The 15,586-nt window shown below is 36.5% G+C and overlaps 1 protein-coding gene across 1 annotated transcript in view; it reads right to left on the minus strand.

Moving 5' to 3' along the window:
* Positions 1–15,586, minus strand: part of ATP8A1 (ATPase phospholipid transporting 8A1) — a 234,393-nt gene that overhangs the window by 17,945 nt on the left and 200,862 nt on the right. Inside the window, exons 33-34 of the mRNA XM_023532240.1 lie at positions 12,301–12,357; positions 11,238–11,345 (exon numbers count right to left, since the gene is read on the minus strand). Coding sequence (XP_023388008.1) covers positions 11,238–11,345; positions 12,301–12,357 — 165 coding nt within the window. The remainder of the gene's footprint in view (positions 1–11,237; positions 11,346–12,300; positions 12,358–15,586) is intronic.

The following is a 15,586-nucleotide window of genomic DNA, read 5'->3' on the forward strand; positions in this document are numbered from 1 at the left end:
AAACTACCCGAACCAAAGCCTGGGGATGGAGTGTCCTCTCCTCTACTAGCCCCTGTGCATCCTGGTCCTAATATTAGCATCTTACATTCTAATTATCTGTTGATCTGTTGGTCTACTCTGTGACACTCAAGCTCCCTGGTCTTTGCTTAACTTTTCAGTTCTAGTTTCAATTCTTTTTTCAACTTTTGATCCACTGACACCCACTATAGGTCCTGAAACACAGGCACTCCATAAATCTCAGTTGAATTGAGCTGATCTTGGGTTTTTCCCCGGGTTGATTTTTTTTTTTTTCCTTAAAATTGGCCGGGGCGGCTTCCCCGGAAAATATCGAAAGAGAAGACTGTTTCAGATAAACCCCAATATGTTTGCAATTATTCCCAGAAGCTCTTGATTATTTAGAGAAAAATAAAACCCTTGGCTTGAATTATCCGAAAACAAACAAACAAAACTCGTAGAATATATGCAAATTAGATACCAGTTCACAGCATTTATATGCTTTTTTCCCTTAGATATTTCTGGGTGGTAGTGAGGGACTGAAAGAGGGGTGATTACCCTTGGGACTCCGAACCAATATTCAATCTAGTCGCATGATGCAAGAAAAGATCTTTGAATCTCCACCCTCTGGGAAGTAAGTAATGAGAAAACAAATGATTAAAGAAGATGTTCAGAGGAAAAGGAGGAAGGGCTAGTTAGGACCTGGAGCAATCAGAAGTTAACTTAAAACAAACAAACAAACATAAAAATAGTCTATATATACTGAGAAGTGAACATGCAAAAGAAAATAGTCATTCTAAAAAAGAATCAAGAGCACTAGGAAATGTGTGGCTTTGAAATTTTATTTTCTGGGGATATAGTTCCAAGAATAGTAAAGTTAATTAAGAACAGAATTTGTTTTTGTTTGTTTTATATTATAATCTTCTTTACTGTACTATTTAGAAAAAAGTACCAGAAAAATAAGAATTAGTAACAAAATATTCTTTTTATTATGAGAAATATGATTTTAAAATGTTATGATACTAAATAAGTTGTAGATGATAGAGTATGTTATCTCAAGTTCAGTATGTTTACTTGTTTTATCATTCTTATGAGTTTTTGTAATTTTGTGATGGCTCTGTAGCTGATCTTAAAAACCACCTCATGAAGCATGATTGCTTTTTGACGATTAGTAATTCAATCTGTAAAATACAATGACATATTTCAGATTGTAGATTTTTCCTTTTAAAATTTATTTTCTAGCTTTATTGAGGTATAACTGACATATGATATCATGTAAGGTTAAGGTATACAATGCGATTTGATATATGTATATATTGCAAAATCATTACCACCGTAGCATTAACTACCATCTCTATCCTGTCGCATAATTACCATCTCTTTCAGAAAATGCTTTTTAAAATCTCAAAACTTCAAAAAGCACTTAGTTATAGACATATGAAAGCTGACATACAGCTTATGTAGAAAATTATTGACTTTCATGAGAGAAGTCTAGTTGCCTCCTAATCTATCTCCTCTCCCCTTCTTAGATGTAATCACTTGATTTTTGGCAGGACATCTTGTCCTCTAGCTCAGAGACTATATTCCTCTGGCTCTCTTGTTGCAGCTAGGTGTGGCCATGTGACTAACATTTGGCTAATGAAATCTAAGCAGAAATGTAGTAGGCAATATCTAGGAAAGAGCCTCAAAGAGAAAGAGTTCTTCTCTTCCTTGATGGCTGGAATATTGGTAGAGGATTAGAGCTCAAGCAGCCATTTTGGAGTATGAGGATGTACACTAAGGCTGGCAGTGCATAAACCTGGTCTTTGATGACTGTGCAGCTGCCACACCAGTCCTGGACTGAAATTCTTTCACACGAGAGAGAAATAAATTTCTATCTTGTTTAATGTAGTTATTTTTCTTTTTAAACAATTAAAAAATGCCATAAAATAACTTAGAACAGCTTTTGACCACTCACTGACAATCCCTTTATCTTACTATATCATGGAATGCAAAAATTGCATCCAATTATGAGCTTTATTGAAGCAAATAACACAGTGACACTGGTTTCTTTCATGAGCATTTCTGATAGAATCCGTGGCATACAACTCAAGACAGCTGTACTGGTCTCATAAACTAGAATACTGAGTTTGAGGGATGATCTGCCCTCTGCCCATCTCATAGAGCTCATTCCCTCTCTGTACCAACCACACTGGTCTTTTTATTCTTTGAATTTGCCAGGCTCATTCTTGCTTCAGAGTAGGGGTCCCTACTGTTCCTTCAGACCTGGAATGCTCTTCACATAACAGGTATCCATTCCATACTGTCTGAGTTTCAGCTTAGTTGTCTCTTCTTCAAATAGACCTTCCTGGAGCACCCATTATAGTCCCTGTAATATATCACCCTGTCTTTTTCCTATCACTTATCACTTTGTGAAATTATCTTCAGTCAATAACCATTTAGTCATTTGTTAACTGATTTAGTGACCATTTTCTCCTTCCCATTCCCTGGTCCCCTCAACTTGAATGCTAATGGGGATTCTGCCTAATTAGTCCATTTCCTTGACACAGCACCTAGCACCGATTAAGCATTCAAAATGTATTTATGGAATGAATGAATATAAGAATGAATCGACTCCAGAATAGTCAAAGCTTGGCTACATTAACAGTAGGCTTCATTTAGCTTCCCGTGCCTTGTTCACCGCTATGGTACTGCGGGTATACTACGGCATCTCTGACATCTATGACATTAGCACCCCATCATTAGCAACAAGATCATTAAGGGCAAGGACCAATTCTGTTCATTTCGGCATTCTCCAGTGCCTCACGCAGAGCTTGGTATACATCGCATACTCTGTACACATTTGCTCTGTATTGTAGGAAAAGGTGCTGTGCCTATAAAAAGCAATGCAAGCTCTCATAATGACTCTAAAGAGAGCTCTAACTTTAGAATGTGTGCAAGTGTCCTGATCTGTCATTACATTTGTCATATCCAGTTTTTTTTTTCTCAGTGCTTCTACGTAGGTTTATCTGTACATAATGGACTTGGAAGTGGCTACGCGGCCAGCTGCCTAAAGACCTGTGAAGGTCTGTCTATCCCATGGACTGTCAGGGCATGAGCGCTGGTACTATATTTTACTGGATGGGCTCACAACCATTGGCTCATTGAAGAACATCTGACAGAGTTTAGGATAGCTGTTCCCTCCAGGCTCCTTGGCTAAACACAGTAATCTTGGATGAAACCCCATCATATCATAACAGTGTCCCACCCTGTCTGCAAGGGCTGGTCTTGTGACCAATAAATTATCACATGCTATCTAGGTAATTAAAAGCTGAGAGATGAATAAGGACTATTTTAACCAGGAAATTCCTCATATGTATAGTAATTTATTATGTTGGTAAAATGGGTAACAGCACAATTTAGGAAAACCATATCACTAATGTGGTTTATTAATGCCTTTCCTACAGGGGTGACACCAAAGGGTTCAACAAAGATTTTTACTGTTTTTCAGAAAGACTTTACAAACCTCAATCAAGAGATCTGAAATTCTGTAAAACACATGCTCGTTCCTTAACTTCAATTTCCTTCAGTAGTTTTATAGATCCCTTAGGCCAGGGAGAGCAGAACCAGATGGTGCTTTTGGGAGGACTTTGCTGTGCGTGTCTGCAATGCCATGATAAATTTAAAAGTTTTGCCGATACTGAGCTTCTGGTATTAATCGTGATATGAAATGATCCTTGCTGTAGCTGGCTTTTTATTTTTTAATCTGGTGTAGTAATCACAGTGGCTAAAATATTTTCTTCTGGAAATTTAAGAAATATCCAGTAACATCATTTAGACAAGTCGGAAAAGCAGGCCAGCATATGTTTATATAACATAGCACTTCTCCCCAGGGCCTACCTTGCCCCATAAATTGTTGTACTGGTGTGAAAAAATACGAGTCAGGTCTGAAAAAAAAAAAAGTCCTCTTAAATCACAACCATATTTGTGAGAGGAAGACAGCGACATATTTAAAGTCACAGTCAAGCTTGTCACACTGTTTTCTCTTTGTTTTCCTTTCCTAAATAATTTATTGTATTTTCTACCTTTGTATAATACACTCCCCTTACCCCACCCCGATGTCAGAATTCCTTTTTCATAGATAAATATTTCAATAAATTGTGGTACTGGGATACTTGTTAATTCTTACCATTTGAATCATTATTATGGGTAGAGATGCAGAATCACTGTAATGGAAACAAAGTGCAAAACTATAGGAAGGAATGTTGCCCAAATGGGAACACCCTGCCCACCAACAGAGAGCAAGCTGCTGGGGCTGGAGGAAATGAAGTCTGCACTCAACTGTGAGATACTTGGGGAACGGGTTTCTGGTAACTCCTGCACGCAGGATGTGCTGGAGTAAGGGAGAAAGAAACTTCTGATCATGTGAAAAAACTCCTGACCAGTGGTAATGGCAACTGAGTACAGCTGCAGATGGAAATATTGCATATTACATGTAACATTACATATTACATAAGCAGATAACAGATTGCTTAGTTTAACAACTAGATGAAAGTAAGTACTTTGGTGGCACTGACACTAAAAGGCCTCTATACCTTTAACGTTGAAAAGGCTGGGAGATAAGCCTTAGAGGAGAATGAAAAGATGGAAGAAGTGTAAAAGAAACAGAGAACAGTGTGGATGGTGGTTAATGGGGGCAGATTCTGGCTGGGTTCTAACCTCAGCTCAGATACTTACAAGCTGTGTGACCGTGAGAAAATTATTTAACCCCTCTGCGTCTGTGAAATATATAATGGTGTTAAATGAATGAAGACATGAAGAGTGTGGTAACAGTAACTGACCCTATTATTATCTGAGTGGCAACTGTACATTCTCTGATGATGTAGCATGGCTGGGTTTTCAATTACATGTATATTTTTTTCAATGAGATGGGTATTATGCTAATGTTGTGGTTAATAACAGACAAAAGGCTAGGATATGAAGTGAGATGGAATTTCTATAAATGTGCTAAGGGAGTTAGGTGGGTGTTGAAAAAGGAGAATTAAAAGTCTGGGCACTTTTTAGAAGAGATAGGAACACTTATATGTGGCTAACTTAGGCCCTGGATATCCTGAGAAATAGCAGATAAATTAGGGATAACGATGGAGGAAGATGGCTGCAAGAAGAAAAAAGAATTCCCACCTGGGAGTAAGGATTAGCAATACGCCGCCCCCCTCTCCCAACCCCGCAAAGTATTTGGTTTCTCAGGATGTTAGAGAAAACCAGTGGGATTTGGATAAAATAACCTGGGATGAATTCTCTGGGTTATTTGTTTTGCTTACCACAAAGGTTTGTGATATGGATTGAAAAAGAACAAGGAATGCCTAGGATCAAACACAGTACCTGGAGAACATGGGGGGTGCACAGTAAATATGGGTTCCTTTCCCTTCTCCTCTTAGAGAGCAAGGATTTTCTTTGAACACTGTCAGAGAAATGACTCTGCCTTCAGATGGGGGACACAAAGACGAATCAAGAATGTAAATTGGAAATGACTATAAAACCCAGATCTATGTGTGAATATGTGTCCAGCTGAATATAGAAACATGAAACCTGTACCTGTAAGTTGTCTAATTTGCACCCTGAGATCCTGTTAACTAGAACATGATAGTTTGTGCCCTTTTGACATTTAAGATGTTTCTCTGGGGCAGAACACAGTGAAAAGAAGCAAACAGATCATCTGAATTTCAGGAACTGGCAGGCAATCTCAGAGGTGCATAGACTAATGAGGCTCTGCCAAAGAATCATAGTGGCTAACCGGCACAGAAATGGTTGGTTTAAATGAGACCAGCATCCTGTTCTGATGCTGGAAATTGCTACATGTGGATCTCTAGATGGTAGAAAGATGTTCTATTTGAGCTGAAATCTGGCTCTCTGTCACCTCTACCCCACTGTTTCTCATTTGTTTATTCAAAACAAAAAGCAAGCCAAAAAATTTGACGATCATTTATTTAACACTTATTTATGGGGCACTAGGAGCCCAACACTGTTATATCAGTGAATGAGTGAAGAAATGAACTGGCAGTGGATATTCGAGAATGTCATTGTGGCTTCGGTGTGGACGATGTACTGAGGAAGAGCAAGACCACTAATATGTCTACAGAGAGAAGAAATGTGCAAGAGGCAGTGCTGTTAGGAAAACAGAAAACAGAGATTTCCTCATTTACAGATATCCTTGTGACACCTGCAAGAAGTGATAGTCCTTTCGGGCTTCTAATTTTCAGATTATATGTCATGGATTCCTCTGAGTAACTATGATCAGATGGTAGCATAGCACCGTGTTTAAGGTAGCAGACTCTAGGACAAGACGTCTCAGTCAAAATCTTATCTGCCACTTAGTATTAGTGAAATGTCAGATGAGGCACTTAACTTCTCTGTTTCAGTTTTTTCATCTGTAAAATGTTACGAGGATCCTGTGAGTTGAGGACAAGCACATCCTGACAATGCTCATGGCCAACATGATGGAATCCTCCCTGAGTCTTCCTTCCACCCCTCATATCCAGTCAGCAAAGCCTATTGGCCTGACCTTCAAAACAGATTCAGAATCTGACCACTGCCACCCTCCTGGCCCAAGCCACCATTATCTCTCAACTGGGTTATTACAATAATCTTTTAAATGGTTCATAACAGCAGTCATATATACACAGATATTAATATTGGCACATAAATGAATTTTTTATATATACAGGCATATAAGTATGTATGTATTTGGCTATACTTTTTTTTTGTATCCAAAATAGTCTTTATTGTCACTAGTATAAAATAGGGCAGTCATTTTTTAATTATATTTTTGTTTTTCAATTACAGTTGGTATACAATATTATATTAGTTTCGGGTGTACAACATAGTAATTAGACATTTATATAACTTACAAAGTGTTCATCCTGATAAATCTAGTACCCACCTGACACCACAGTTATTACATTACTGACTATATTCCTTATGCTATACTTTACATCCCCATGATTATTTTATAACTACCAATTTGTACTTCTTGATCCCTTCTCCTTTTTCACTATGCCTCAACACCCACCCATTTGACAACCACCAAACTGTTTTCTGTATCTGTTTTGTAAATGTTCTTTGTTTCTTTTTAATTTTGTTCTTTAGATTCCACATGTCAGTGAAGTCATATGACATTTGTCTTTCTCTGACTTATTCCACTCAGCACAATACCCTCTAGGTCTATCCATGTTTTTGCAGATGGCAAGATTTCATTCCTTTATTTAAGGCTAAGTAATATTCCATTGTATAGATTTACCATCTCTTCTTTATCTATTCATCCATTGATGGACACCCAGGTGGCCTCCATATCTTGGCTACTGTAAATAAATGCTACAGTGAACATATGGATGCACATGTCCCTTTGAAGTAGTGTTTTGGGTTTCTTCAGATAGATGTCCAAAAGTGGGATTATTGGGTCCTTCTTTGTCTCTTGTTATAGCTTTTGTTTTAAAGTCTATTTTATCTGGTACAAGTATTGCTACCACAGCTGTTTGTTTATTCTTTCCATTTTCATGAAATGTCTTCTTCCAGCCCTTTACTTTCAGTCTGTGTGAGTCTTTTGATCTGAAATGAATCTCTTGCAGGCAGCATATGAGTCTCCTGTTTTCTTATTCATTCAGCCACCCTATCTTTTGATTGGAAGATTTAATTCATTTATACTTAAAAAATAATTGTTGATAGATACATAGCTATTGCCATTTTATTATTCGCATTTTTGATCCTCCTTTTCCTCCCCTACCCTTTCTTCTCCCCCTCCTCCTTCTTCTTCTTAAAGAAGTCTCTCTAACATTTCTTGTAATACTGTTTTGGTGGTGATGAACTTTTTTAGCTTTTTCTTGTCTAAGAAGCTCTTGATCTCTCCTTCAATTCTAAATGATAGCTTTGCTGAGTAATCTTCCTTTTCATCACTTTGAATATTTCCGGCAAATTCCTTCTAACCTGCAAAGTTTCTGTGGAGAAATCAGCTTACAGTCTTAGCAAAGCTCCCTTGTAGTTAACTGCTTTTCTCTTGCTGCTTTTAAGATCCTCTCTTTGTCTTTAACTTTTGGCATTTTAATTATGATGTGTCTTGTGTGAGCCTTTTAAGGTTCCTTTTGTTTGGGATTCTCTGAGCTTCTTGGGCTCGTATGTCTATTTCTTTCGCCAGGATAGAAAAGTTTTCTGTCATTATTTCTTGAAACAGGTTTTCAATTCCTTGCTCTCTCCCTTTTCCTTCTGGTACCCTTATGATGTGAATGTTGGTATACTTGATGTTGACCCAGAGGCCCCTTAAACTGTCCACATATTTTTGGATTTTTCTTTTTGCCGTTCTGCTACCTTATTTTCCAAATCGCCTGTTTGAGTATCTGCTTCATCTAATCTATTATTGATTTCCTCTAATGTATTATTTATTTCAGTTATTGTATTCTTCATTTCTGATTGGTTCTTTTTTGGTTTTCTATCTCGACTTTGATGTTTTCTATTTTTGCTGAAGTTCTCACTGAGATCATTGAGCATCCTTATAATTAATTAGTGTTTCGAACTCTGCATCTGGTAGATTGCTTCTCTCCATTTTGTTTAGTTCTTTTTCTGGAGCTTTGTTCTGCACTTTCATTTGAGACATGTTCCTTTATTGCCTTTCGTGCTGCTGTTCCAGCACTGGAACTCAGAGTGAGTAAGTCCATCAGTGAGTAAATCCATGTGTGGGGTCCTTTAAGAGGAATGTCTGGAACTCCCGCAGCCTTCTGTCTCACTCAGCCACAGTCTGCACTGGTTTTTATAGCTGGAAGTTGTGGGGACTGCTCTTCCTGGTACTGGAACCGTGGGCTGGGGGACCTGGTGTGTGGCTGGGATCGCTCACTCCACTGGAAGTGGGGGGTTGGAAGGGAAAATCTCCGCAGCCAAGATATCCCTCTTGATATTTAACTGCCACATGTGGGTGTGGAACCAACCCTTACTTGCCTCTCTACTGCCTCTATCAGTCTTGATGTGGCTTCTTCTCTGTGTCTTTGGTTGTAGGACTTCTGTTCAGCTAGATTTCAGGTGATTCTCAATGATGGTTGTTCTGTAGTTTAGTTGTAATTCTGATGTAGTCGTGAGAGGAGGCAAGCACAACGTTTATCTGCTCCATCATCTTGACCAGAAATCTTGGCTAGTAATACTCTTGATTGAAATGTAGTTTTAAGATTAGGAAAATGTAAACCTAAGGGTAGTTACTTCTTTCTGAAATTAACTGGCTTGTAATAAAGTTAGTGACTCTCTACTTACGATAAGTGTTTAAAAATTGAGTATTGCTACTAATATTTTTTGAGATCTATTACCCTTGTGCCCAGGAAACAGTAAATGTAGACTACCTGTCCTTGAGAACTTGAGTGGCATTCTTATTATCTTCTTTTTTTGAGTTGTTGTGAGGCTCATTTACATACACACATATATATCAAAATGCTTTGCAAACATAAAGTACTACATAAATTTAAAGTACTATTCTTTTCTTGGACTAAATTAAACAGACTTAAATTTTGGACAAGCTAGTCAAGCCTAATATTGAATTCATCTACTTTCATATTTTCAGTGGAGCACAAGCTATTTAAACATTACATTCAAAATATCAGTTGAATAAAACAAGGAAAAGAATTCTCCTTAGCACTTTCCACTGTATATGATGTAAACAGAAACATGATGGAGTAATGACATTCATTTCACTTCGAATTAAACACAGCATCACCACAAATCCCAGGAGATGATATTAAGTTTTGTGTTTGGGTAGTACCGGGAATTCTACAAGAAAAGGTGGAATTATATTTGGTTGGCAAAAAGCCAATCAAACTTCATACCTGTCCTAGAAGTAGGTGGTCAAAACTCTGTTCCTGTCATCAAAGCTGTTGGTTATAGTCGCTTAAGCTTTCTGAATCTTACAATCTTTTGTGTCACTCATTTCGAAGATAGAGCATTAAGAAATGAGATAATATGAGGTCTAATGAAAAAGATATTAAGTTGGAACTGACCTCAGGGAAAAGCAGGTTAAAACAGATAGACCACATCAAATAAAAACAAAGAACAGAATTGGCATCACTAGACATTAGTCTTTGATTTCATTTCTTCAGGAAAAAAGCACTCAGAAACCAAGGTAAGAGCAAGATGGATTCACAGCTTTCTCTGTTCTCAAAATATATCCTGTATATTTTCTAGAGTTCACAGTACACGTTTCAAAAGAAGCTTTCACTTTTGGTGGAAGGGAGTATATGCTCTTTGATATGTCTGGTTTCTCTGTAATGGTATATATAATGCTTCTCTCTAGTAAATTTAACCACAAAAAAATTTTTTTAACATGTCTGCATTCTGCTAATTTATAAAAAGCAGGATGCTGTCAGATAAAATTTCATGAAAATGATATATAAACCAGACTGTCAAAAGTGAAAGGTATTCAGGCAGTACTTAGGGACAACAAATACATGGAAACCACTGGAAAGGTTTCCTGGGACTATAGGGGAAAACAATGTACTGTAATGGAGCTCACATTACCTTGATTTGCAAGTTACTGTGAGGTCACAGGAAATCCTGAAATGTTTTCCACATTTTCTTTTATACATTTTATGTCAAATTTCCTGCAATTGAAATCATAAACCTCCTACTGCTGGAATCTCTTCTGAAGGAAAGGAGATCTTGTGACATTCCCCCATGAACACCTAATAACTTGATTCCTACTAGTGTAACAAGAAACTGAAAGACGGAATTGAAAATGGACTATGATAAGGTTGAAATGTCAGATGTCCTAACTTTCAAAATGAAAACCAAACTGATATCATTAAGACAACTCTAAAAGTGCATTTAATCTAGTGATAATAGACTTTTCTTTAGAAAAGGAGATAAAAGAAGAAATGATCGACTGTCCCAAAGACATAAGCTCACTATTTCCCAAATCTCTCATCCAAAATGTATTTATGGATTTATGTCCTAATTTTAAAGTGGCATTTTGTATATGGATATTCTTAACATGATTCAAGCTCCTGACAACCATATTTTATTGTCTCTGCTATGTTTATGAAAAGATAAGTCAGATTTAAGTAAAATGTCCAAGTTTAAAATATTCTCTCAAGATTTATCACTTACGACTATGTAATTTAAAAATAGCTTTTAAATGTTCAAATGCTATTTTAATATGAATCGAAACCAAACAGTTCAGGTTCATTAATGAATACCAATTTTTAAGGTTTGTTGGATTATGAGTTATTAGGACACATTACCTCTCCTGACATATCAGGAGCCATCGGAACAGTAGGCCACAGAGAAGAGTAGATTCCAAAAAAGACCACCCAGAGTGCGATGCTTCCCCAAATCGCTATGTGGCTGAACTGTGAAGGAAGGGAATAGGAGTCAAAAAACTTTTAGGTAGACTGACTATACAACCACTAATAGCTTTCACAAATTCCATTATTAATTGTTTTCTACATCCAAAAAATATAATCTATGGAAATTTATAAATAGTTGTGTGTGTGTGTATGTATGTGTTTTAACTGGATCTTTCATTAAGTGTTTATCTCTTTCTACAGTGGTTATGATGATTGTGGTACTGGTATCTGGAACTGTTCTTTCTCTACCTCCTTCGGTGGGTCTCTTCTCCTATTCTTTTTTTCTTTTTTATCATCTTTAAGCCACCTTGATTTTTGCTCTGCATACTTTTGCTGAAAGGTGTTAAGACACTTGTGTGAATGCTATTTGTATGCTCATGACAGTCAAATCCAAATTTCTTACGCTAATCTTTCCCCTGAGCATCAAACTTTAATTTTCTTTCTTTGTCTCCTCCACCTTTTTTTTTTTTTTACTAGGTTCTCTCTATCTGGATGTGACTATACTTCAAAACTAAAGTTATCTAAAATGGAACTTGGTTTACTCTTATTGGATATTCACAAATGTCTGAGGACAAATCTTTTGCTAATACTATTTGTCTTCAGAATCATTTGCAATGGGTTTTCTGTTGAACGCCAGTCTTGTGACACACTTTACTAAAAAATTTTCCTTGTCAATAAGTTTAAAAGCCTCCACCCCCCCCGCTTTGTGGGATATTCACAATATACAGTAATATGTTAAAGGCTCCGAGAAGTCTTGTGTTAAATAAACTTACTTGTTTGTTTTACTCAATGTTTCCAAACTAGAATCTCTAGTTCTCCACCCTCTAGCCCTCCACAATTTACAACCTGGGAAACTAGAATTAAAGGATACATAGAGAGAGAATGACAAACTACAAAACAATTAGCAATAACACATAATTAAATGTGACATTTCTGTTGTGATTAGAGCTATTCTTACCCATGTCCAATAAGATGTCTCCAATCCAGCTTTCAAACACACAGTTATCACCACAAACTAAAACAGAAGGGAAAACATTATTTTTTTCATAAATATGATAGATCAAATGATTGAAAGTGATATTTATGAAGAACAGGTATTTCAGAATTAGATGATCCACTAGACTTTTTACAGCTTGCCTTGTAAGTCCAACAAACAAAGAGTCAAGTGATTTAGCTGTGTGGCTGAACATTACGACCGTGACCAGCCAGAACTGTCCTTTAGCAGCATCACACATCTGTCTCCCCTCTCTGCCTCTCCCTACCTCACAGCCTTACAGTCCATCCATGAGGCTCCTAAGCATGTGTCTTCTTGCTTTTTGTACAATTCATAAATAGTGATGAAGAACATATGTTTGCAGTAACTTGGGTTTTCAAGCTTGCTTTAATTTTATTTTACAACATCTTTAATACTTAAAACACCACTTTTTGAATTTTAAAGGTAAATTCTAAAAGTAATATAATTGGATATTTAGAAATCTAAATACTTACTCTGTAACTCTGCTTACGTGAAATCACGTAGAGCTGGATATAAGAGCTTGTGATGTGATGTATGCACCCATCATCACTGGTGATTATGCTACTAATTCTGAAGTAAGGGAACCAGATTTAATGAACTGCCCTGTATTTTCCATAGGATAACATAATAGTTAAATGCACTTGGCCTAAAGTCAGACTATTTGTGCTCAAGATTCCATCATTAGCTGTTTTGGTTAGGGAAGAAGGCAAGTTAGGTGACATCTCTGTGTCTCATCTCCTTCATCTGTAAACTGGGACTGAAAAAGTTCACCTACCTCATTGGGGTTTGAATGTAAAATATCAAGAACACTGTTATCTATTATGATCTATTTATACTTAATAATAAAAATTTAAACATTGTTAGTATTCCAGAGAACCTTGGGCACTTTCAGTAGTTTGCAGTGATGTCTGTGTAGTACTGGTGATCAATACATGCTTGAAGTGCCTAGTCCTACTTTCAGGCATTTTAAGGATTTGCACATAGTATTTGCTCAGATGCTTCCCAGCGGGGTCATAAAGTTAGGTCAAGTGAAGCATTTGGACTTTCTCAGCAGGATATCTAATAGCAATTTAGGATTAATATCGGTAGAAATAAAATTCTTATTAAAATGTAAATATTAATTAACTTAAGCTATATAAAAAGTTCTAAAATAAGAGATAAGTTTGATATAAAATTAAAGAAAAATTCCCTCTTGAGATCTGGGTACTTTAATGTCTCCCTAGGAAAAATCCATGATACATAATGATTAATTTCTCAACTAACTCTATCAAGTATTTACCTACTTCTGTTTTGCACTCATGTTGTATGAGAACAAATCACCAGCCCCCTAGAACATATTTTCCCTTTCTCTTACTACTTTAGAAGGTTGATGTCAATGGAAAGGAAATCCTGGATTTGCCAAAACTTTAACCCCTATATTACTTAATAGCCTTAAGTTCCTATCGCTCAGTTATTTAAACACTTGATATTTAAACATCATATTATAGTGTTTCTACCAACTGAGTCAGCCACACCAATAGCCACTTAGTATTTAGAACAGCATGTCACCCACATTCAAGGATCATGGAGAGGGACACGAGAGTAGAGAGGAAAGAACATTGGTCTGAAAATTCAGAGTTGAGAGTTGTAGTAAATTTTTATCACATACCAACTGTGTGATATTGGGCATTCACATTCAAGCACTGCTTTTGCTGTTTACGGGGAAAAAAATGGTTTTAAAACAATTTTTGGCTCTTTATGACAGGAATAAGCTTCACCTTTGATCCTCAAGCATTTGGAATAATGACTTGATACCATGGGTTTCATGCCTTGTGTGGGTGAAATGTCCCCAAAGAGTGGAGATTTCTCTCCCATTTTAGTTACCATGAGACTCTGGAACAATTAATTACTGGTTAAACACCCAAGAATAGTATATTTGCCATAAGTTCAGAAGAGCAAAAAAAATTAACAAGGTCAGTAAAATAAAACTGAGGAAAAAGGGATTAGGAAGAGAACAAGGGCAAATGAGGGGTTAAAGAGGAAATACTGAAAATAATAACAAGCAAGTCCTATAAAGTCAGTGAACCTACATGACATTTTAATAACCTAATATAAAATAATCTTTTACTAATCAAAACATCTCATTTCATTTTTAAAGGGAAGTGTAACCAACCCATGAATCCAGAAATGCATTTAAATTTGAAAATAAAATGAGCATATATGAAAGAATTCTATTTTCTATGTAAACCAGGCCAATGTCCCACACTCACAGTGTAAACAAAGTTTCCCAACAGCAGATAATCGGAGGTTTTCCCATTTCCAAATACAGTACCTGCATGAGAAAAAGAGAGGCTTGTTGGAAAAGAAAATAACTGAGGTCCTTTTAGAATGCTTTCAAACATCAATCAACTTAGTAGTGGTGAACAAAAGAAGGGAAACCAAAGGAGCCAGTAACAAAGCTAAAAAAAATACCACAAGAAGTCTCACCAAGTTGCTATAATATGGGTCACAAATTAAAAACAAATTTCCAAAAGCCAACAAGAAAAAGGAAACCTGACTTGTTAACCAATTCTTGGGGTCCATGAAATAAAAAACAAAAAACAAAAAAACAACTAATTGTTTAAGCAAAGCTTAATGCTATGAACACTGAGACAGGAGAAGGCCTTCTGAACCCTTAGCAAAGAATTTTCTTAGCAGTGTAGATGAAGGTTTTAGGAGCATTCTTACTATCTCTTACTAAAGTTGCTGGCATTGGACCAATAAGGATTCATAAGAGCAACTCACACGGGGGTGAGAGGCATAAAATGATTCCAGGCATAGAGCTCTTTGAAGATCTGGCTGAATTTAGGGGTATAGATTAAGGCATTTTTAAGGCATTTCGTTATTCCAGTAATGATTAAGGAACATGGCTTTAGATGAAGGGAATGGTAGCTAACAAGCAAAAATCACTATACTGATTTTTAAAAAATGAAATGAAAAAAAAAAACCGAAAAACAAAAAAACTGAATAACAAAAACACTGGTATAATTGAAAAATTTTAAACCCATGGTGTGTGTAATACGGTATATTGTTTATGCACATATTCAACAATATTTATTCAAAGTCTAATATGTAAGGACAAAATATGTTAGAATAAAGAATGGAATGAGCCAGGGAGAATGGTACTGGTATGAACAGAAGAGAGTCAGGTGAGCTTTGGAGATATAGATGAGGCTTGGTTCTATTACTAGTTGTGTCATCTTGCGTAATT

The sequence above is a fragment of the Pteropus vampyrus genome, unplaced genomic scaffold, assembly GCF_000151845.1.
Source record: "Pteropus vampyrus isolate Shadow unplaced genomic scaffold, Pvam_2.0 Scaffold79, whole genome shotgun sequence".
Taxonomy (NCBI): Eukaryota; Metazoa; Chordata; class Mammalia; order Chiroptera; family Pteropodidae; genus Pteropus; species Pteropus vampyrus.